This window comes from Sturnus vulgaris, chromosome Z (assembly GCF_052056855.1).
Source record: "Sturnus vulgaris isolate bStuVul1 chromosome Z, bStuVul1.hap1, whole genome shotgun sequence".
In the NCBI taxonomy this organism is placed as follows: domain Eukaryota; kingdom Metazoa; phylum Chordata; class Aves; order Passeriformes; family Sturnidae; genus Sturnus; species Sturnus vulgaris.
Window position 1 is genome coordinate 28,301,760 of NC_142283.1, and position 23,717 is coordinate 28,325,476.

A 23,717-nucleotide genomic window follows, 5' to 3' on the forward strand; every position below is an offset into this window, starting at 1 on the left:
ACTCTCGAACTTGTGGCTTGATGAATAGAACACGACAGAGGTAAATGGCTCTTTAACACATTTAAGAATAAAACTCTTTGGCTTCCTAAGCAAGAGACCTTGTGACGCCATGGATCCTGAGCAAGTGCTTTACAAGAGTTTTAATAGTTTCCACTTCTGCTCCTTGATCTCCCCTCTCGTTCACCTCCTTCCTCACACCTCTGTCCTTTTCTTAGTTTTTTCTGTTTTACTCTTTTTTATCTTTCATTTCTTCTATCCCTGATTCTTGCTCTTTTTTTTTTTCTCTCTCTCTGTCCTTTTTTTTTTTTTTTTTTTTTTTTTTTTTTTTTTTTTTTTTAATATTCCTCCTCAAAAGCACCTGGTAGAAGAAATTTTCCCACGTTATCAGCACCTGGAAACCCGCAGGTTTGCAAGGTACCCAGACATTTCAGGTCTGTCCATGGCACCAGAGAATTGTGGCTTTGGAAATGCAGTTATTTTTTACTAGTACTGTGGCAATCACCACAGAAAACTCATCCTCTGTCTCTCTGACTCTCTGCGGATTAAAAAGGGAAGGGTGTCTAAAAAAAAATCTCACATCAAAGTCAGTGGCTGTGAAGTCAGTGAGAAAGCGAACCTTTTAAAAAAATATATAGACACGTTTCGTGGAGGTCACGCAGTTTCTGAAATTAGACCCAAAGATATAAAAGAAACGGAACAAAGTGGAAAAGGGCGAGAGGACCCCGATTTCTGCCTCTCCCAGTAAAGCAGAGAGCAGAGAAGACAGATGTATGGGTCAAAAAAAAAAAAAAAAAAAAAAAAAAAGTAGAAGAGAAGAGACCTACTATTTCAAGACTCATAAACTAATGCTTTGAATAGTCAAAATGTCCCATGAAACCGGAGGAAGCATGTCGACAGTGTCTGTAATAGCCGTGCACACTCGTTCGCGGACACTCCCTGTGAATGGCTGCGCGCCGGGACGCTGCTAGAGAGACGGCGGCTGCAGCAAGTTCTGACATCCCTGTTCAGCCCCCGTCCCTCTGTCCGTCTGTCGGAGAGTGCACCCAAGACAGCTAGTGCCTCCGTCCCTGCCAACCCTGCCAGCTCCGCTCTCCTCCCTCAACATCTGCTATCTGTTGAGAAGGGGATGGCTGGCTGCCGCACCCCACAGGTAATGAGAAAAAAACCAAACCAGACCAAAAAATCAAACACACTCTCCTTAAAAAAAACAAAAAACAAAAACCAAAAAAAACCAAAAAACCAAACCAAAACCAACCAAACGAAAAAACCAACCAACCAAAACAAAACAAAAAACCCAAACCCTCCCCCAGGAAAAAAAAAAAGCAAAACCCAAACAAACAAAAACCAAACCAAACCAAAACACCACCAAACCCGGAGGTCCTATTCAGCCCTTACTGTCAGATAAAAGACATTTCTGTCTTTGTGTAGGTAGCCAACCAGTCTCCTGCGAGTGAACCCTTGAAGAATCCACCTTTTCTTGTGTTACTTCTGCTGCCACTTGCACTGACCCCGTGCCAGACTTTTCGTGCGAGACTCTCCATTTACCTCAGCAGGAAAAGAGTCTTTTGTATCTTGATCCGTCGATTTTATTGGTGGCGATGAAATAGGTCACTCTTGATGGAGTCCCATCCCCACGCTCCCTCCCCAGTTCTACTTTATTTCGACGGATACGGGGAAGTGGGGGTTATCCATTACCCCCATCCCTAGAGTGAGCTTGTCACCCTCCTCCTGCAGATGAAGGAGGTGGATGGAAGCCGAGCCATCCAAAAGATGCCCCCGGGGACAAGGGTGCGTCGGGAAACCCCGGGAAAGGGGAAGCCGCAGCCCATCATGTTCACGGGCAGCCGGAGGTGGTGCGCACACACAGGGCACGCACGCACAAACGACCCTCGCCTCGGCCCTACCCCTACCACCGCCGGCAAGCCCCCCTCCTCCTCAGCTCGGGTTCAACCTACCACTTAGCAGCATTTCCAAATATTTATTCGATTAAATGTATAGAAAAGGCCTAATTGGGCGGTGGGAGGAGGCAAGCTAGTTGGCGAGGTGCTAAGAGGAGTGGGAAGGAGGGCTTTGTATCTGCTGTGCCCCGAGCAGATCCCCTGCTCGGGGCTGGGGTGGGAGGGTCGACCCTCTCCCAAATCCCACCGACCCCCTGCTTCCTCCCCTCCAACCCCCACTCCAGCCTTTGAAGCGTTGCCGCAGCTGCTGGTGAGCATGGAGGGGCCGCGGAGCCCTGCAGGATGCAGGGATGCAAGGGAACTCCCTGCCGACCCCGCCTCCTTAGGAACCTGGGGAACCGAGGAGCCTCCGGGGACAGCTCCCGGGCCCCCGGCAACAACAAGGCAGAAGAAATGTAGATGGAGTTAATTTTAAAGCAGTATATTGTAGGTTACGAATACGTCGGCAGAAACTTACTGAGAGACCCCAGCCCGTCTCCGCATCCACGTATTAATTTTTTTTTCCCAGCAAGTAGCACTCGATGAGGCGATGATACAGTACTTTTAGCTGCCATATGAATGCCCCAGAAGCTGCAGCGTGGCAAAGGAAAACATCCACTGACACAACTCAGACTGGATAGTTAACACTTCAGAACACAATACCATCTTATAACCAAAGTTTAATAAGGGATTGAAACACTTCTTTCTAGGCACATACATGGAAATAAGTGCATCTCGTACACCTCCTCTACACCTGCAAGTTTCTTGGCAATCCGTGGGTTATTATTATTCATAAATATGAAAATTAATTTAAAAATATCTACGAAAAAGTTTATCGGTTTTCATCAGTGGGATAACACTGTAATGAATTTATTTACATCTCATTGGAAGAAACCGAGACCTGTTTTTCTCTTCTGATATCCCCATTTGTTTTGTTTGTCTGTAGGTGGGCGGGTGGAGGGTGGGGGGGATGTGTTGGTGGTGGTTTTTTGTTTTGTTGGTTTGTTTCTGTTGTTGTTTTTGGTTAGGGGTTTTGGGGTTTGGTTTTTGTTAGTTTTTGGTTTGTTTGTTTGATTTTGTTTGTTTGTTTGTGTTTTAAACTGCTAGTTCATCTGGGTCCCAAATCACCCATCCCACCATAAAGAAGTGGTGAAAAATGCTTCTTTCAGCACCTCCCATGTCTGAGCATTCCCGCTCACTCACTGTTGAGAGCCCGGAGGGGCTGCTGGACCCCCTCTCTCCAGGGGGAAGGGGCAGGAACAAAGCTCTCGCTCATGCAGTGTCCAAGTGAGTGACAAAAAGGGAGGACGTCTGTCTGTTTGTCTAACTCCCTAATTCCTGTTCTTGTGTGCTCACGTCTAGAATTATCCAAGTCCCCCCCACTCCCAACACCTATGAATACAGGCCTTTTCTCCATCTCGAATGAGGCGATACCCCCATAGAGGATCTGCCTGTAATGTTGATTATCCAGCTATAGCTGTCTACCGTATAGAGCTGCTCTCACCTCAGATCTGCTGCGCCTAGAATATTAAAAACCCCAAGCGAGTTGAATTGAAGAATCTTGTTAAAGAAAGAAAAAAAAAAAGGAAAAAAGAAATGAAGAATGAAAAAAAAAAAAGATGGGAGATTGAGAGAGAAGGAGGTAAGGAGAGAGAGGAGAGTATGGAGGACAGCAAATTAAAAGAAAAATACTGCCCATGTCTTCACAAACTGAAAAGTCTACCTCATCTAGGCTTGTTTGGAGGGCACAGGAGGTGTCTGTGTGAGTGGGACAATGTTATTTTTAAAGATCCAGCTTTATTAATACATTAAGAAAGAGCTCCCTTGGTAGTATGTGTTCTTACAGCTCCGTCTCAGATCCTATAAAACATTAATGCACTGAAAGCTGTTACAGAGATCTGCACCACCAGCTAGAAGCCTTTACCTTCAAAGCAGCTCCATTACAAAAACGATTTTTAATTTTCTGGGAAAAAAAAAGACAAGCTGAAATGAAAAGGGGCTTTTGGCACAGAGCTCGGGCCCTGGCAGTGGGTGGGCCATGGTGTGGGATGTCACAGCCTGTGTTTTTTGCATGGCCATGGCACATAAGCATACATGAAATGCACTAGCTCACCACCCAATGAGCGAGCATCCAGCTGGATTTCTATATTAATGGAGTGGGAATACCCTCCACACACAGCAACTAGAGTTGGGAAAAAAAGCAAGAGATCTGTTCTGGCTGACAGTAAGCACAAGGCATGCATACTGGAGCACATATTGGGGTCTGTGAGCCCTTGGAGTGGAAAAGAAGATAAAAACAAAACCCCGCAGCCCCACACCTTGTCCCCAGAACCAAGCCTGGAACAAATATGACCCATGGCTAGAGTATGCGTTTTGCTGCACGGGTAGAGATGATGGCATATGGTGACTTCAATCCATGACCACGATGTCTGAGAGTAAAAAGCAATGTGTGAACTCAGCAGAAAATCCAGGTGATGGGAAAAGGTGTTTCAAAAAGGGGTAGGTCAGTCAGATAGGCCCATCAGCCTTGGTGGAGAGTCTGTGGTGCAGTCCCAGGAAGGCAAGGTCACCTAAGGCATCACGCTGCAACTCCTGCTCCCTTTTACTAGGCCTTGACAGCTCAGCCCTAAGCTTATACAGTCAAGTCCATTTTGGAGGAGCATCCCTTAGTTTACACGACTTGCTTACCCCTCCCAAGTATTTTTTAAATTCTAATTTTTTAGCACCAGTACAGGAGTTAAAAATATGGGGAGATCTTTGTTGTTATTTTTGTTTATGATTTTTTCTCTTTTTAAAAATTTTTTTCCTTTTTTTTTTTTTTTTTGGAATTGTTGGCATGTTTCAAGCAACAAGACTCATGGGTTGTGGGGTGATAAGTTGGGGTTTTTTTGCTAAATTCTTTTATTTTTTTTTTTTAATTCTCACTTCAATTTTAATTCTTGAAGAACAGCTTTGACAACATATATCGCACTCATTATAAGAAGCAAAGGGTTATATCAAAAATTATTAGTATAGAATCACAGGAAACCTGGTTTGGAACCAGAAAAAAATACAAAACAGATATAGATACATAGACACAGGACAATTCTTTTATAATTATTTGGAAAATGTTATTTTCCCCTAATTCTCCTTTTCTTTTTTTTTCCTCTATGCGCGTATGATGTTTAACTTTTACCAAAAATGAAAATAAAGACTAATATATTACAAAATGAGTAACAATGTTCATGGTGTTTGCGCATGGAAATTTTGTTGTTGTTTGCTTGGTTTTGGGCGTTTTTTTTTTTTTATTCTACACAAGGTTCAGTTCAGTTTCAATGCTTTTTTGTTTTGTTGGTTTACTGTACAGCATATATCAACAACAGTCCACAATAAATCCTGGAAGATCCAGTATCCCCTTCAGGTTTGATTAATATCCCCTCAATACTCATTTTTTTTTGTCTCTTTTATTAATATTATTTATTTCTTTTTTCCTCCTCTCCAAAAGAAAACAAAAAAGAAACAAAAAACCCAAAATAGGCCAAAAAAAAAAAAAAAGGCTAAACATCACAACCTCCACGGACGACAGGTCCGTCCTTCTCCCCTCCACGGCCCCATCTCTGCTCCCACTCGCCCTTTCTTTTGTTCAGTGTCCACCTCCCGGGACCCCCGCACCCCGACTGCCCCTCGGTGCGAGCGTTCCCCTCTCCGCCGCTCCGCCGCCTCTCTGCCGGGGATGCGGGATGGGCTCTAGGAGCACTGGATGGACATGTAAGGCCAGTTGAAGCTGCTCCCCGACAGTAGCATATCCCTGATGAGGGTTTCGATGGGGGTTTTACCTACCAAGCGGACGAAGAAGAGCTGCTCGATGACGGAGGAGGATACGGTGCGCAGGGAGGGCAGCCGCAGCAGCAGCTTCCCGAAGCGGCTGGGCTGGTTGGGGTACTGGCTCCGCACGTACTCCTCGAGCGCGCACTGCGATTTCTCCTGGAGGCTCTCGATGTGCGCAGCATCAGACAGGCCGCAGGCGTCTGCCCACCGCACCGCACCCGCGGAGGCAGCCGCCGAACGGCGGCAGGCGGAGGGAGAGTGGAGGGAGGAGGTGGAGGAGGAGGAGGAGGAAGCGGAGAGGAGATAGTTAGTGGTTGGGAATCGCACGGGGAAACGCTGCGAGGATGGGGGGCAGCTCAAAGGCGCACCCCCCATCCCATCCCCATCCCCATCCCCATCCCCATCCCCATCCCCATCCCCATCCCCATCCCCATCCCATCCCATCCCATCCCATCCCATCCCATCCCATCCCATCCCATCCCATCCCGCGCACCACTGCCAAATAAATAACGCGAGCCTCGCTGTGGCTCGTCGCCACTGTGGATATTTTCACCCAGAATACGATGGAGTGCCAGCACCCCTCTCGTCCCAATCTCACACGCACACAACCCCCCACGCTTCCTTTTCACATCCCCCCCCACCGACACTCCACGCTGTCGAGCGTGGTTTCTGCTCCAGGGAACCCACCACGGGGATGCTGGAAACCTGGACCAGCCCCCTTAAATAACGCCGAGAGGAAGAAAAATAAGGTATTGGGGGAAATAAATAAATAAAATAATAGTAATAATAATAATAATAATAATAATAATAATAATAATAATAATAATAATAATAATAATAATAATAGAAACAACAGTAATGATACGATAAGCAGAGTCGCATAAAGGCAGAGTGAGAAACAAGGAGTTTGTTGACATGGTTGCACATCACACAGAGGCAGTGACTTGGACCTGCAGGGACTGGCAGGGAGCCGGCTGGGGGATGCCGTGGGGCAGGGGAGTCTCCTCTGCTCCTGCCTCACTGCCAGCCATCGCAAACTTGCCGCGTCTTTGCGGGCTATGTGATAAATCCGGTAGCAAACGGCTAGGTTAGTCCCAGCTTGCGCTCAGCAGGCGTCTGTAGCTCTCAGACACAAAGGTGGGGAGAGCTGCAGCGGCTTAGCCTTGCCTAAATGAAACCAGAGAGACTCCTTCCTTATAGGTCCTTCTGGCACCCAAACTGTCAGAAGAATACGCCTTGCACCTTGCAGAACTATATGACCTGGGCAAAGCTGTACTAATCCGAGAGCAGAAACCCTTTACACCCATGTATTTGTATATATACACGTTATTGTGTGTATACAGATACAAGCAGAGAGGTATGGATGCATCTGTGCATTTGCACACACAGAGAGACATTTACAAGAACATATCCTATCTCTGAGAACACATAACCCAAACCAGAGGATAACTGTGCACCAGCTGCTTGTGGAATGACTTGCTCAGGAAAGAATAGTCATGGAAAAGTGGTGAGTATGCCCAGATGGCTGAAACCATCCACATTATTTCAAAGGTTCAGAACAGATATTCAAAACACCAAACCAAAATAATAACCAAAAATCCTAACAAAAAAACCCAACCAACAAAACAGAAAAATCTCCAGCTATCAAGATCAGACCAAGGTTGTCAGCTAGCAGTTCAGTTTAACAGACCAAAGCCAGACTTTGCTAATATATAGATCCATATATGAAAGAGTTAATGGCCCCCAAAAAGACATTATAAAACTGTGAGTGTAGAGTTGTGACCCTGGAAAGACATAACAAATTAACAAATGAACAAAACTAAAAATAGAATAGAATAAAATAAAATAAAGATAAAATAAAATAAAATCTATTGTACTGGCATTTTTGAAGCTTAAGTCTTCTCTTATCAAGAACTGACCTTACAAAGATTTCAGATCACCTTCATCTACAATACTATGGCCTCAAGCAAAAAATACAAATAAAACAAGCCATAATTTAGGAACTTTGAGAAGGAGAACCTCTGACCTGAGCTGCGGACTTGGCATCCCTCAGACACACAATTATCTGAACGAGGTTGCTCTGCTAATCCATACTCTACTTTTAATGCAATGATATTTTGCAACATCTAAAGCACCAGGTTGCAACATATATATCTATCAAAAGCTGGACCCTGTTCTTGTTTGCAATACATATCAAAACCACAGACCTGTTCATACGTTGATTGCCACAAATCAGATTCCATATTTACATATATCTTGCTATTTTACATGCATTATCTGCCCATTATGCATTAGGATCCTATTCAGCTTCCAAACAATGCAATATGAAAGGATCTTACTGACACCCTGGCAGGGCTTTTTTCTTTATGCCCCATATGTCATACCCTTAAGGTTAGTAAAATATTTATCAGACATTTACGATAAGTGCACCTATAAGTGTAGGTCACTGGACAACGTGGATGGGGAACTTGCTCTCTAAAAGGGCATCAGTCTGATTCGTGTGTGTGTTTGAAAAACTGACCATGGGTTTTGCCTTAGACCTCCAAAAATTCAGAATTTTCTCATGCTGATAATATCTGTTGGGCTTCAATTATTTTAGATGGTCTGGCATATGCCTTCACTTGGGTTTTATTCTGCAGCCTTAAGTGGGGGTGGAAGTCTCAATTCTCCCTTCAGAATGTGATTAAAAATAATAATAATTAAAGGATCTACAACTCGACTATATTATGCAGCCCAGAGAGGTGCAATCCATGGGAGAAATAATGCAATCCATGTTTACTGAAGGTGAATTATTATTCCATCTCAGAAAGTGGGCTAATGTGAAAATCCTGTGTGTGCCTTGCTTTTTTATATGGCAGTGTGTCAATAAGGGAAAGCTCTATATTTCTTCTTGTAGTCTATGGAAAAGAAATTATGTAAATAAATAACCATTAGTGTTCAACACACTCCAGCCTTCCCCTTTGTAGTGGCGGCAATGTATTTCATGTTACATGTTCAGAAGAGTTTAGTGTTCAGAAAATATAGACATAATCAGCTGGCATCTAACTAGAAATCAAAAGTTCTGATTGCGCTGTAAATAGATGTATTTGATTTACGTTATCTGTCTCTGTCTGTTCCCGGAAACATATATTCATGGCGATGAAAAGGTAGATGTAGGAATTAATATTGCTAAAGTTTGGCAGTGGGGAGAAGGAGATGACGGCAAGGAGGAGGGTATGGGAGACAAGGGGAAAGGAGGCAAGGAAGTTTGGGGTTACTACACAGCTTTTGGACTATGTCCACAATTTTACAGGTTAAATACATGCTCTGTGGAGCCCAAATGTAAAAACCACAACAGGACAAATCCATGCCAGCTTTAGATTCTTAGTCCTTAGTGAAGGACTTTGGACAATATGTCTAAAAATGTCTTTTCTGTCAGTTAAAGTTTGTTTAAAAGTTGGATGACTTTGAGAAAGGCTTCTCATGAATTCCCCTCTGAATATACAATGAAAACAATTTTTGTGAAAAGTGGGAGTGTGTGGATGGGGGTGAGGGGTACTAGATTACACCTGACAGCAGTATTTCCATTTCCCATGGATGCCCCATGTGATCCTGCCCTGAAATAATGTTATTGTTCCCTTCCTTCATTCTCCACTCCACTGTGGGAAGGGACTTCTCCCTCAGAAATGTTAAGTTATTACATTTTTTTTTATTATATGTAAATTAAGAGCTCCTCTAAAGCCACGTACCCTTTTTCTAGCCAAGGTCAATTGTTTTGGAAGTAAGCGGGGAAGACTTGCAGGAACAGGGAGAGAAGAGAAAGAAGAAAAAGTAAAATACTCCCTTAACCAGGTCTCTATCAGGGGCAACTTCCTTCACAGGGCCTGTGGCATGTGGAAGGGCTGAGGCACAGCCAGACATTTTCCCAGATCTGCTTGGGAAGAATCTCTCCAGCTTGGGTCTGGGAGAAAAAAGGGTTGTCCTCGACTGTCCCTGTGTATTGATGAGCTCACCGAAATGAATGGGAAAGGAAAGTCTGGGAGTCTGCAGGCAGGCAGTGGAGTTAAATCACCCTGATAAATGCAGGCAGGTCTCTTTGTCACTCTTGAAAAACATGTTTCCATCAAGAAGACTTATTATGATAAAATACATTAAAATGTCGAGTTGGCTATTCAGTAAATCTTCCATTTGTTTTAAGATTTGCACATTATCCTTTGCAAAGAAATATTCCCTCCAACGCTGCAAGACTGCATTTGCACTGGAAATAAAAGGGGGCAGTCACAGTACATGTCTCCGACCACCCTGCATACAAATTAGATACCCTGTCTAAATAAATTATCTGATGTTCAAATCGATATTAATACTACATTTGCTGCATTACAATATAGTGCAAATTTAGGAGTCATTTTAATACAATGTAAATACTATCTTTCGTGCTTGAAAGGCAACAAATATTGATGGATTATAAACTGCTCAGTGTTAAACAAGGCCTTTGAACGATTTGCCATCTTTGTTCAGGAATGCTTTTAATTTTGCCTTGGCCTGGCTTTAAGTTACATTTATCAGAACTGTTTAGTTATTGCTAATTGGGAAAAGAGGGGAGAGGCTTGTACAAGAGAGGAGCAAGGGGATGGGGAGAGGGTGTATAAAAATGAAAAAGAAAAAAAAAAAAGAGAAACAAGTAGGAAAGGTGGCAATTAGCAACATCGTGGTGATAATTAGAATAATAATTTAAAAATTACACTGCCCAGGCTCTTATCTTGCCTTGTTTCCATTTCCTATATTTCCTTCACATAGTTCCTCTTTGATGTTTATAAATTCTCCCTTGCAGGTTACAATAATAGTATACGTATTATATTCTTATAAGCTATGACCAGAGCACTTCAAAGGCAATGCTAATGCAACTTTCCTGCTAGTTAATTCAAACCATCTATCACAGGGAAAAATTGTTAACATGCATGTTTCCACCGCCTACACTTAATTTGGTTTTGTTGTTTTTTTGGTTGTTTTTTTTTTTTTTTTTTTTTTTTTTTTTTTGAGGGACTGTGTGCAAAAGAGCCAGTGTTAGCGATGATGAGGGAGAGGCTGATCCCTGGACCGGACTGTACCCCCGTCAGATGCTATGCTTCCTCGGCCTCCAGTCCCTTTCCTTTAAAAATAATTCTATTTAATTTTTTTCCCTTATTTTCCCGCAGGTGCTGTGGTTTTTTTTTGGTTTTTTTTTGGTTTTTTTTTGTTGTTGTTGTTGTTTGTTTGTTTTGTTTCGTTTAGTTTTTTTCTTTTTTTTTTTCCCAGACGTCTCACATCCCCAACCCGTCCCCTCACCTGAGGTGAAGAGGACGATGGCTTTCAGACAGCTGTATTCAGCCGAATCGACGTGCAGCGCCTTCAGTTTCTCCACCTGTTCCTGGAAGATGCGGATGTGGTCCATGAAGGCGACAACGCGGTCGGCCGACATGGGGGAGGCGTGGAGGCCGGCGGCGGCCAGGAGCGGGGCCACATGGAGGGGCATGGAGCACTGGGCAGCATTGAGGACGAAGAGCTCGCTCCAGGTAAGCCGCAGCAAGGCCACCTGGTCGGTGATCTGCAGGTCGGGGAAGAAGGGAATATTGCGGGCCCACTCGACGGCGCTGAAGAGCAGACGGGCGGCCAGCTCGCAGATGTTCTCGATGCCCATGATGTTGTTGGGCTGCATGCACTGGCTGCCGTAGCGGGAGGTGGGGTAGGGCTCGGCCCGCAGCAGGAGGGAGATGTATCCCGAGAGATAGCAGTGCCCGTTCAGAGGGTCGCCGTTGGTGAGGGCGTACTGGCCGGGGTTGGGTTGGGTGGGCGGCATTCTTCCTCGCTGAACCGCTGACAAAAAGAAGGAGAGAAGGAGAGGAAATGTGCATCCAGGAGGCTCGCAAGCATCGCCCCGGCGGCGCTGCCAACCAGCCGGAGACAATGCCGGGCTTCTTCCCCTCCCCGCCGCCGCCTCGCTCCAGGCACACGCACAGGCACGGACAGACAGAGGCATGCGGAGCCGGGCAGCTGCTGCCGACCTGCACTGCGCCCCCCGCCCGGCCCCTGCATCGGCCCCGGCCCCGGCCCCGGCCCCGGCCCCGACCCCTGCTCAGGCAGCCTCAGCCCGGCGGCAGCCAAGCGCGTTCCACTCCCCCCACCCCCGACCACAATGCAGACAGGCTTCACAAAATAAACAGATTAAAAAGAAAGGGGGAAAAAAAAAGAAGCCAAGGCAAACAAGACAAATCCTCACACAACCCCCTCTTCCCCCCTCCCCTCTCGTAACAAAAGAAAGCCCCGCACGTAAAAAAAAAAAAAAAAAAAAAAAAAAAAAAAAAAAATTCCACTGGGTGGTGAGAAAGTAGAGTTAAAAATCACAGCCAACTGTAAAAAAGAGCCAAGCTCTGCCGTGAATCCCAGCCTATTGCCCTGATACCACTGAAATTTACAAGTAAACTGCTGTGTCGCTTTTTAGACTAAAACATTAAATAAAATAATTCATAAAACCAAATGCGTCCATATTCTTCAAAAATACCTCGACGTTACCCTTCAAGCTGGAACAGGTCGCAGCGTTCCAGCTCCCCACTGCTAACTTTATTACACAGAACCAGCTTTCCATAGAGCCCCCCCCCCTCCCCCGCCCAGCAAAGTTTTCCCTGCTAAAAGGAAGATAAAGGTTAAATATTATCAGGGGAAAGGGAGAAATAAAACAAAAATGTCCGAACTTACAATAGCCAAACATTCGTGGAAAAAAAAGGGGACGGTGTAATTAATATCTTTGGTGAGCTGTTGCCACTGCAAAAGCCTGCAGTCAGCGTTGCACAGTGAATGCACAAGCTTGCAACTGCAAAAACACTGGATTCATTAACCATCTCCACACAGAGCGTAAGCATGCCTCGAGTCCCGAAAGCTGACCAAAGTTGGTGGTTTTTTTTTTTTTTTTTTTTTTTTTTTTTTAATGTGTGCGTGTATTTTACTCCATCAGTGCCAGCGTTTGCAGCCGCTTGCCATGTAAACAAACGTAACTTCAGGGAAAGATACGGCTACTCAGGCTTATACCCTGCACACACAGACACACAACCGCACAATCGCACACGCTTGCTGGCACACACCCGCACATGCAATCACTCATGTTTCCGGCGTGCCACATTTTTCTCAACTTTCTCTTTTCTTCCTCAACGAGCCCTCCTCCCCACCCGGACCAGACTCTGTCCTGCTGCTCTCCAGCCTACCTGTCCCTCTTCAATCTACTTGCAAACTTGGCAGATATTTTTCATATAACTGTGTGCACATTTCTCACTTTTTTGTTTGTTTATTTTTTCTCCTCCTTCCTTTTTTTTTTTTTTTTTTGCTTGCCTGAACTCTCCCAGGTGCCTACGAACAGTCCCTGCAGCTACCAATGAAGCCGTCATATTTGTGAGCTCTTTCATATCTGGGGCAGCCTAATTCAATTCCTTCTTGTGGAATATAAAATATCAAACTGAAAAAATCAACTATATCTTTAACGACAGTCACAGAGTAAACTTTAAACCGAGAGAAATGTTTCGAGGAGAAAGGAGGACAGGAAATCTCCCTACACGAGAATGAGTCTGAACGCAAGAAAAACCACAGGCAACTTTGGAAAGGAGGAGAAAAAAACCCAGCAGAGCAGTTAGAAATGGTAGGGATCTCGCCGCCAGATGCAGGCTGCGGATGCTGCTTAAATGAGAAGAACCGGTAAAGAGGTTATAAATCAAGATTTGTATGAAGACTTTAAGGAGAGTAAGGAGAGGGTGGAGTTTGATGAAGAAATAAAATGAGCAGTGCACTGAAAAAAAAAAGACAGAAGTACAGAAACACGGTTCAGCCACAAACTTTCCTTTGAAAGCATGGAATGAAAACAAGGCCAAATCTCGCACAGAAGCACACTCCAAGGCACCGGGAAGCACCGGGAAACGGAGATAGAGTAGCACATTTCCTCCCTTTTTCTTTTTGTTTTTTTTTTTTTCTCTTTTCTCCCTTCCATCTTTTTCACACCCTTTCCTCTTTCTCTAATTACACGTCTTTCATCTTTCTTTCGGGAAAAATGAGCCTGAGACGTGAATCTACTGAGAAGTATTGCAGGTTTAAAAAGAAATGATGGGGTGGAAAGGGGGTGGGGAAGGGGTGAGAGGGAAGGAAGCTGAATGGAATCACATCTCTCGTAAGGGAGAAAGATGTATCTCCCCCCACCCTCCCTTCTCATGCCAACAATAGACAAAACCACATCTAAAACACGCACACGCACACATGCATACACGCGCGCGCAGGGGGAAATGGGGATAGAGGCTAAATGATAAATATTTAGCAAGCGATTGTAATAATAGTAGTAGTAGTAGTAGTAATAATAATAATAATAATAATAATAATAATAATAATAATAATAATAATAATAATAATAAATTCTCTGCACAATTATCGGGAAAGCGGCGAGTGTGGCAATGCCGGAGAAGGGGGTGGGGAAGAGCGGGAGGGAGGGCAGGAGGCACAAATCGAAAAGCAAAAGAAAACACCACCAACCACCATCGACAATAACAACAGAACCTGGTGCAAAGCTGCCAGATGGAGTGCAGGCAGAGGAAGAGATTGACGTGTGCATGGAAATATATAGAGAGTCCTGGATTGCTACGAAGAGCAGTAAATAAATAAATAAATAAATAAATACATATATACACACACACGTATATATGTGTGTGTTTATTTTAATATATTTATATTTAAATGTGTGTGTGTTTGCACGCCGTGCGTGTGCGCGCGTGTATATATATATATATTATATATATATATACGTATGCATATAGGTGCGCGTACGGACAGGCAGACACAGACAGACGGAGAGCCCTCGCACACGCACTCCTGCACAGCCACGGGGAGAGGGGAGCGATAGCATAGTAGGGAAGAAATATTCACCTTCCCGCCTCATGCCCACTTTGAGGCACTTCTTGAGGCGGCAGTACTGGCACTGGTTGCGGTGGTGCTGGTCGATGGGACAGTTCCTGTTGGCGCGGCATGTGTAAGTTAAGTTCCTGCGGACGCTCCTCTTGAAGAAACTTTTGCAGCCCTCGCAGGTGAACTGGCCGTAGTGCTTGCCGCTGGACTTGTCCCCGCACACCACACACTCGATGTGCTGCTGGCTCTGCCCCGAGCCCTGCTGGCCCGCTCCCTTGTCTCCGGCCGTGCCCGGCGTGGAAGGGGGTCCCGGCTGGCTGGGGGTCTGTGGGGTGTGTGGGGTGGCCGAACTCCCTTGCTGCTGGGGCTGCTGCTCCCGGGCCGGCTGCGTCGCGGCGGGGTTGGGGCCGCTCGGAGTGCCCCCGGCCACGTCTTCTTGCGGATCTCGCCAGCTGCTAACTACCATTGCCATATCTCGGGCCCAAAAAAGTGCTGGGGAGCGGCGCGTCTCGCTGCGGGCTGCCGGGGAATGAGGCGGGGGGCGGGGGAGTGGCGGCCGCCCGGGCGCCGGGGGCGAGCGGAGAGCGAGGGGACCCTTGCTGCCGCCTGCCTCCGCCTCGGCTGTCGTTGCCTCTGCCCTGCTGCTGCCGCCGCTGCTGCCGGCTGGAGCCGCTCCTGCCGTTTTCTTAATTTTATTTATTTTTCGCCGCCTTGAGCCCCCCTGCTCTCGCTCGCGCTCTTGCTAATTTTTTTTTTTTTAGAGAGGGGGAGGGGGCGACGGAGGATTTTCTCCCTCTCTCTTTCCCCCCCCCTTTCCTTTCCTTTTCCTTCCTTCCTTCCTTCCTTCCTTGCTTCCTTCCTTCCTTTTCCTTTCCTTTCCTTCCCTGCCCTTCCCAGCTCTCCCCTCTCTTTAAAATACCGCCGCCTGACCGCTTCCCCCCTCTGCTCCCTCTCTCCCCGGCTCTCACTGCCTGTCCTCGCCCTCCCCCCCCCCCCCCCCCGCCGCCACTTTAAGTTGCAAAATCAGAAACGGCAAACAAGGCTGTCGGGAGAGGCATTCAGGAGAGTAACACGCCGGACACGCACACGCAGGCAGACACGCGCGCGAAAGCCCGGCACACGGCTCCCCACTCGCGCACACACGCACGGGCACAGGCACACGCGGTCCGGGCGCTACGAGCGCGGAGGATGTGCAGGCATAGAGGAAGCCGCGGCGCCGCCGAGGAGGAGGAGGAGGAAAAGGAGGAGGAGGTGGAGGAGGAGGAGGGGAAGGAAGAGGAGGAGGAGGTCGCCGCTCGCCGCTCGCCGCCGCCGGGGCTCGGCCGCCGCCGCTCCCGCGGAGGCTGCTGTCGCCGCCGCTGTCGCTGCCGCCGGTGCCGGTGTGGGCTCTCGGGGAGGCGGGAGGTCGAGAGAGGAACCGCTCGCCGGCGATCAGAGTATGGAGGTGTCCGGGGGCCAGGTCCAGGGCAGGGCGCCGTCAGCCATTCAGGGCGGCGGAGCCGGGGAGCGCGGCGGAGGCGGGCGGGGAGCTGAGGCAGTTTGATCTCCTGTCGCGGCGGCGGGGAAGGAGGAGGAGGAGGAGGTTGCCGGTCGCTGCTCTTTCTCTCCCGAGCTGCTCTCTCTCGCTCTCTGTCTCTCTCGCTCGCTCGCGCTCTCTCTCGCCTTTTTTTTAAAAAAAAAAAAAAAAAAAAAAATCGCAGAAAAAAATCGGATGTGACTAAATTCGCAGAGGAGACGAATTCACGGCGAAGTGTAAAAATAGAGAACGGGAATAATAATGACACTTGCAGGAAAAAGAGAGATCCAAAGTAGGTCGGTAAATAAATCCTCTTCTTTTTCTCTTTCTTGCCTTTTCCGTCTTCTTCTCGTGTGAGAGCGCACGATACTGGTTGCGAGGGGAAAAAAAAAGAAGGAAATCGGTGGAAATCACCCCCAAAATATTCTTTTTTTTGTTTGTTTAGTTGCTTAAAAAAAGTATTTCCTGTAAAAACTCATCACCCAGAAGAGAAGCCCTCCCCCAAAATAAAAAAAAAATAGGCAAGAATGGTCGAAATAATAACGGTATTAAGATGTGAACGCGTTCTTTCTCTCTCTCTCCGGACTTTCCCCCTCCCCCCTGTTTCTCTCTCTCCTTTCCCCCTTTTTTCTTTCTTTCTTTCCGAGTTTTTGTTTTTTTTTTTTTTTTTCCAGTTTCACCTCTCTCCTCTTCTCCTGCAGGAATGAAGCGAAAGACACAAGGAGGAAGGGTGGAAAAAAGAAGAAAAGGAAGGAGAAGAGGGAGACGAAGGGGGGGGGCACACAACTAATAGAATATGCAAGGGAAGGGGGGGGAGAGAGGGGGAGAGAGGGAGAGAGAGAGAGAGAGAGACCCAAAAAATGAATGCGTTTAAACGGGAAGCCTAGCAGAGCAATGTTTCCGAAAGGGGGATCTGCGCGAATGTCTGTATATAGTGAACTTTGACACTACTATTGAAACTGACACGTTTCTATGGAGATCGCTGCCTTATATGGAGCTCGTGTCAAGGAGCCAAGAGAAGGGCTGCTGGCAACTGATAATCAAAGGCGACTGACTGGTCAGAGCCCTGAACTGGGGGGAGAGAAAATGGGAGGCTAAGGTTAGCCAAGCCTCCTTCACTCCATTGGTTACCCCCCCTCCAACTCCCCCCCCTTTCCCCGCGCTTTTCCCCCTCTCTTTTTCTTTCTTTCTTTCTTTTTTTTTTTTTTCTAATGTAAAAAAAAATTCTCCGCTACCTACTGACTGGGATGGGGAAGGGAGGGGAGAAGAGAGGGGGGAGGAAGGGAGGGAGGGGAAAAGGGAGGGAGAAAGGGTAGAGAGAGGGAGAGGAGATTCTTCTGACAAGCACAATTTACATTGAGATCCCCCTGTGCTGCTATTTACTTTGAGACCTGATTAGTATGGGTCGTCTACGGCCCTTCTACCCCCCACCTCATAACAATTATGTCCATTGCGATAGGCAGAAAGGTGCAATTAAAAGGACACGGTGTGGGCTCCCTGTGAAAAGTTGGTGTGGGGGTTTTGGTTTTTTTCCCTCTACAGATCTGAAATAGGGATTTGTCTCCCGCTTTCCCGTTGGAAAAGCCACTCCCGGGGTTTTAATGATGGAGAAGGAAACACTCCCGCTGCACGGAGGAGCAGGCACCTATATATGCGCACCCTTGCACACACACGCGCTAGAGTCCACACAAGTATTCAAATCCCCATATGTTCCCATCCCACTTCGGGCTATTTTTTGCAGCCTGTCCCTCGTCCCTCACCCCTCATTACTCACCTAACATGTCCACCCGCAGCCCCACAGGGCTCCGCGCTTCTCGCGGGGGTTTCATCCCTACCTTTTAATTTTACTTTGCGGGTGTGTGAGCAGTCAGAACCACCCCAAACGCCCTGCACGCAATGCCCTTCCCCTCGCTCCCCTCCTTCCGATCCCCTGGTCTCCCGAAGTGAGTTGCTCCAGGAGGGTAGGGGGGTGCGCGGGGGTTGCTGCGGTGTCGCTCCCCCTCCTTCCCCTCCACTCCCCTCCGCGGCCCGGAGCGGCCTCGGCCCCGGCGAGCAGGAATCGCTGGCTCCGGCTGCCATCTAGCGGGCACGGAGCCGTCGGCCCGGGGGAGCCCGGGAAGCGGGGGGGGTTCCGAGCCTGTCTCCGGCCTTCCACCCTACTCCCAATTTTTACCAAAAAAATGTATTTCCCTTTTTTATTTTAGATAGAAAACCGCACTGAGGAGAAGATCTTCTTCTTTTCAATTTCTGTCTCTCTCACAAGCCCGCCTTATCGGCAGCTTTCCTTTTGTCAGCGGTCTGAAATTTGCCTTGGGTTCAAAAGAGTGCATGTGAAGAAACAGACTGTAGAAGCTGAATACCTCCCCCCCGCAACAAAAATCCCATCAACACTAACACCCCAGGCCCCTCCACTCGACACCATACCTTTCTCTTAGCTCCCATTAAAGTTTATAATCAGATTAGAAGCTGAATGGAAAACCTGCAGAAGGAAAAGGAATGAAAAAGGTGACAGAAGTTTTATTGTTATTATTTACTTTTTTAAAGTGATGTTGCTTTAATTAAAAGTAAAGAGAGAGAAAAAAAAGTCCCTCAACTTTGATGTGTAGCTATCACGGTATTTTTTTTCTTTCCCTGTCAACTCTAAAATCTGAGGCTGGGAGCCGCCTGAAGAAAAGATTCCTTCATCATTTCATCAGATCAGAATAAACGCTTGATTTTGTCCCGAAATAATGAAGAGATTTTCAATGAGCCCCTTGGCCAAGCAGTCTCTGTTGTATATTGCATTGATAAAAAGGATGTTATTGACTATGCAACAGTAGGCTTCTTTCCTCTCCCTCGCTCTTTCCAAATAAAGTCTCCCTCCTGTTTCTTGGTCAGTGAAAAGGTGAAACGAATAAGATTAAATAGGACAAAAAAAGCAAGCTCCGTATGTATATCATCTAGATTTTACTCCCCAGACTGTGAAGAGACAGGGAGTAAAACAGGGAGAGCATGGCACGGAGGTGGGGGGGGGGGGGGGGGGGGCGAAGAGAGAGAGAGAGAGGGAGAGAGAGAGAGAGAGAGAGAGGGAGACACAGACACAGACACAGACAGAGGCAGAAAGCCTGCGAGAAGGTGGACGGACCCAGCAGCAGCAGCCCGCCTCCTCCCGGACCGGGCATCCTGCCGACGGCCCCGACTTCCCGGGCCAACCCAGGCAAGTCGCCGCTTCCTTCCTCGTGGTTTCGGGGCAGAGGGAGGGGAGCGAGGCCGCGACACTTGGCAGGGACCTTCCCCAATCCTGCCCCCCCGGGGCCACCTCCTCCCCTGGCGTCATTGTATTTGGGCATCCCGTTATTTGGGAGGAGTGAGAGGCGCTTAGTCTTCATTCCGTCCGAGATTTTTTCTCCCTCCTCCCTTCCGTTCCCCTTTCCCCCTGTGGAAACGTGTGGGAATTTCCACCGCTCACCTCCCCAGATAACGTGCTTGTCTCACAGAGGTGACCCACGCGGGTACGGCAGGCACCGACCTCATGTCCCAGGGCCAGCTGCAGCGGCAGGGCGCCGGGCTGGGGACGTGCAAACATTCCAACGTTCTTCTCTTTCACCTGCTTTGTTTGTTATTTGATCACCTAATGAAAAGATCGATGGCAGCTTGTTTATCTGGGTGATAGTGTCAACAGATTACAGGGGCAGTAATCAGATGTTTCCCAGCCAGGCTGGGCACAATTGTGATGCAGAGGGAGCCTAAACAGGCTCAGACTGCACTGATCTGGGTAGCGAGGATTGTGCGGTTGGGAGAAATTCTTTTCCATTGGTCTGTCTGGAAACACTTGGTGGTTTTCACTCGCTCCATGCTGGGGGAAAGCAGTTTTTCAAAGTGTAGTTTGTAGAAATAGCCGATGGCTGAAGGGCCAGTGAAGTTTGCGAGAGTCCCGAGGAAAAACCCGTCTCCGACGTCCGAGAAGTAGCCTGTTGGGGAGGGGAGACGGGACTCTGGGCATCCATTAATAAAAGTCTCATGCCTGGGTTGATCAGATTAAAGCACAGTTCAGTCGACGAGAGGCATTTCTTCTCCTCGACAAATCACATGGACACTTTAAAACAGTCAGAACTCACATTTAATTGGGAAATGAGCTTTGATTCCTTTTTTAACCTCTATAGATCTTGAATGTATAAAAGAGACGGAGCTGGGAACTTGGAGACTTAATTTTCCCTCTGTTGCACTAGACGCGACTTTCCCCAGCCCAGGGTCCAGGATGAGATCTGAAGGTGGAAGAGTTTCGGGAGGCTTTAGGGGCTGGTTTTGGTTGGTTTTGTTTGTTTTTCCCCCCCCTCCTTTCTGTGTTTCTCTTCTCCATCTCCGTCTCCTCCCTCGCGTAACCCAATCCGGAACGGCACTGGCTCTTCTCTTGTGCCCTGAAGAAAGAAAAAGTTCCTCTGGAGATTAGTGACAACTTTTACAGGCTGTTTCTGGCAGGGAGGGAGGCGGGTTATAGTATGATATAAAACTCTGTTGATGGTATTATTATTTTGTGAGTGGCCAGGCTGCATGTAGTTGGGGAGCTCGGATACATAGCCTGTGTTTTCCTAAACAAATAAGTGCCCTTTTCACCTGCTAAGCTCCACAAAGTACTACATATATATACACACGCATAAAAAACCTACTCACAGACACGAGGACGTACAAACATGTATACACACATATATAGGCATACACCTAAGGAGTGGGTTAGACAGAAGACAGTATGTGAGTATGTGCACACTTACACAGGGTGCAATGAACAGCTTTGACCTGCAAAAAAACCCTGTCATTCTTGCTTTCAATTTTTAGTGTATGTAGTCTACCTCAGTTCTGACCTGTGGACACCTACAAGCTGTAATACCAATGTGGTACTGGGGTTTCCCCCAGTACCCTTTTCCCTCGGTTGGAGATTTTTGGGCAATGGCTTTCCTGGGTCGGGCCTGTTGCAAAGCAGATGTGAATGGCCACATCTGGACCCCCTCAGTCTTAACTCTGTGTCCCAGCCCTGCTGCTCTCCAGACCCCCCAGCCAGGCTGGGGGTGGCAGTGCTGTTCCAGACCTCCACAACTGGTGGTGCCCAGCCAGGCCTCATTTCCGATCAGCAATGCTAGGACCTTTCCTCACAGGCCTTTTTCTCCATTAGCCTTTTTTCTCTGTTTCTTTTTTCCTCCCTTTTCCTGCCTCCACCCTAGCCAGACCTGAAGGATAACTAAGTTTCTTGAGCACACACGGGGTGTGTGCAGGAGGTGGTGCTTCTGGAGGAGATGTGGTCACTCCGTGCCCTGAGCAGGTGGTCTCCGGTGAGTGCCATCACCCTGGAGAGATGTAAAGAAGTGGGGCTAACTTCTCCCGGCGGTCTGTGCTGATCCTTCTCTGCCTCCTGCAGCATCCACCCTCAGCTGTCCTGAAGGACGCACTCTGGGACGCTTAGTGCCGACCCTGGCCGCTTTCCAAAGAAAGCCCGATGCCAGGAGTTTGCCCACCCCATCTCAGATATTTTGCGTGGGTGTCTCTCTCCCGCCTCATGGTAAACCTGTCACAGTCACCCAAGCCCATTGCCTAGGACGTTTCAGTACATCCGACCTAAGGCCTTGGGAAACAAAGTCTTCCACCTTTCCCTGCTCGGTTCCCCCTCCGCCCGTCTCCGCACATGTCCCGGGCCACGCCATCATGCATAACCTGCCTTATTTATTATTAAAAAACTCCAAACAAAACCCCCATTCTTTGGAGCGTACCCTTTCCCCTCGTCTCCTCTGCGAAACATAATACTGGGATCACAGCCGACATCCCTGCGATTTCCAGAGCTGCTGCTCATCGTAGCGGGTCTCGTAACCCACGGGGTATTGTATGTCCCACCCTGTCGAGATGTGCCCGCTCTTCCTCGCCTTCCGCGTGTGTTTAACCCAGAGTCGCGACCGCCCTTCCCTTCCGCACACACCGCCTGCTTCCCTGGAATTATTTTAGACGGGATTGGCAAAAAAGCAGTGTGACAGCGGCCCTCGCAACTCCCCCCGCCACGCCTTCGAGAAGGCAATCTGCCGTTCCCGCAGCCTCCCCGGCAGCGGGTCCTTGCCGAGCCGGGGTTTGTAATTTGTTAGCACTCAAAAGCACTGGGCTCCAATGCCAACCAGAACGCAGGCGCTCGTCATCCCTATAGACAGAAACGCCCGAGCACCAGACAATCAGCCTTTTTTCCCCAATTAAAAAAAGAAAAAAAATTGACCTGTGCCTGGAAGTAAAAACCAAACCAAAAGCAAAACTGAAAAAACCAAACCCAATCAACAACCATACAACAAAACAACGGTGTCTGTGTGAGTACGGGAGAGAAGGCATTCAAAGTGAAGGCCATTTTTCTAACAGCACATAGAAGCATAGCAATTCCCAAGTAGAGCTTCAGGAACAGAAATTAATGACCTTTGGATGCAAATCAAACTTTCCTGTATAAGGAAAATCTGGGAATAATTTTCAACACACTCGTGAATCCAGAACCAAATATTTACATTCGGCACAAATAAAACTGCAGTGATCTGAGCACTGAAGCCAAGAGAAAAAAAAATTATGAAAGCTACTAGCATGACGCTTTGCACTGAACAGCTCTGGCTGTATTTTAAGCTTTTGGCTTCTGTTAGGGCCGAATTTGGTGGTTTTAAGACTCTGTATTGGGCTGCAGATTTTGATGAAGAGCTGACGTTTGGAAACGAGTTTGCAAGTCGTGAGATTGACCTGACAATGCCATCGACGGCAGTATGTAATAATTTCCTTAATAGTCACCTGTCAGAGATCCCATTTCTTTTACTGAGGGGATTAGTCCGTCAAGAGTAGATTTGAGCTGGACTTTCTGCAGACCAAAGACCGGCTCCAAGATGTTTGGGTATTAATGTCACCTTCTCCCCTTCATAGGAGATAAAACTGCACAAAAGTATGTTTGCTGGGAAAAACTCAGCAATGCTAGTGCAGTAGCGATATAATCATATTTATTCATCAGAAATTGATCTGAGTAATAAACCTTAGCATTTCCATTGAAACTGTCAGGAGCAAGATATGTTTATTACGGCGTATTCTGTCTGCGTGGGGAGGACGGGGGTGCGCTTTAGATAAACTTTAAACGAAACAGAATAAACACAGCAGATCGCTCCAGCCCAGTACAAAAGCTATAAATGTCTGCTACGTATTTTACCAAGCAAAGGCTTTTCTATTTTTTGTTTTTAATATAATTATTCACACGTTTCTAGGGTTAAGCCCAGACATATCCAACGGTGTCGCTAATAAGTTACACAAAATTGTCTGATCCTATCAAACGGGTCTAGAGTTATATGTTTTATTGTTAACCCCTTCCACCGAATCTTCTGAAGCTGAAAGGGAAAGGGAAAGGGCTTTTGTCCGAGTTGATCCTCGGCTATTCTGGGGCTCAGGTTGGTGTGAAAGGGACGAGGAGGTCGCTTAAAATCTCCTTTTATCTACTCCTATTTTCTCTCTGGATCAGCAGCTTTGAATAGACACCATCTAATCGCTCGTAATGGAAAATGAAAAGAAAAAACCTCACCACCCAACAAAAAACAACCGTG

The 23,717-nt window shown here is 47.3% G+C and overlaps 2 protein-coding genes across 5 annotated transcripts; both read right to left on the minus strand.

Moving 5' to 3' along the window:
* Positions 1–2,597: 2,597 nt before the first annotated feature.
* On the minus strand, positions 2,598–15,179 carry NR2F1 (nuclear receptor subfamily 2 group F member 1). Of its 4 annotated transcripts, none has more exons than XM_088156926.1 (4): positions 14,655–15,169; positions 11,049–11,576; positions 5,757–5,944; positions 2,598–5,672 (listed from the first exon to the last, which is right to left on the minus strand). In XM_088156926.1, the coding sequence occupies exons 1-4, from the start codon at positions 15,103–15,105 to the stop codon at positions 5,664–5,666; spliced, it is 1,176 nt and encodes a 391-aa protein (XP_088013052.1). In that variant the 5' UTR covers positions 15,106–15,169; the 3' UTR covers positions 2,598–5,663. The 4 variants fall into 4 exon arrangements, with proteins under 4 accessions (XP_088013052.1, XP_014739029.1, XP_088013054.1 ...); XM_088156927.1 differs by lacking the exon at positions 2,598–5,672 and adding an exon at positions 12,456–12,570 and having other exon boundaries at positions 5,807–5,944; positions 14,655–15,179; XM_014883543.2 differs by having other exon boundaries at positions 2,598–5,944; positions 14,655–15,161.
* A 462-nt stretch (positions 15,180–15,641) lies between these two features.
* Positions 15,642–19,714, minus strand: LOC148219758 (uncharacterized). Its single transcript, XM_088157003.1, has 5 exons — positions 19,598–19,714; positions 18,027–18,305; positions 16,830–16,935; positions 16,422–16,518; positions 15,642–16,295 (listed from the first exon to the last, which is right to left on the minus strand). The coding sequence occupies exons 1-5, from the start codon at positions 19,712–19,714 to the stop codon at positions 15,692–15,694; spliced, it is 1,203 nt and encodes a 400-aa protein (XP_088013129.1). The 3' UTR covers positions 15,642–15,691.
* Between the last annotated feature and the right edge of the window lie 4,003 nt (positions 19,715–23,717).

Excerpts from the sequence above, each read along its gene's own strand:
- LOC148219758 (XM_088157003.1), bottom strand. The coding sequence starts at position 19,714 with ATGTTTGCACGTCCCCAGCCCGGCGCCCTGCCGCTGCAGCTGGCCCTG. Across the intron at positions 18,306-19,597 it reads CAAGCACGTTATCTGGGGAG|GGTGGAAGGCCGGAGACAGG; the intron begins GTGAGCGGTGGA and ends AATTGGGAGTAG. Across the intron at positions 16,936-18,026 it reads TTGCGTGCAGGGCGTTTGGG|TTGTGTGCCCCCCCCCTTCG; the intron begins GTGGTTCTGACT and ends ATATTCTATTAG.
- NR2F1 (XM_014883543.2), bottom strand. The coding sequence starts at position 15,105 with ATGGCAATGGTAGTTAGCAGCTGGCGAGATCCGCAAGAAGACGTGGCC. Across the intron at positions 11,577-14,654 it reads AGTGGGCATGAGGCGGGAAG|CGGTTCAGCGAGGAAGAATG; the intron begins GTGAATATTTCT and ends TCTTTTTGTCAG. Across the intron at positions 5,945-11,048 it reads CATCGTCCTCTTCACCTCAG|ACGCCTGCGGCCTGTCTGAT; the intron begins GTGAGGGGACGG and ends TGCGGTGGGCAG.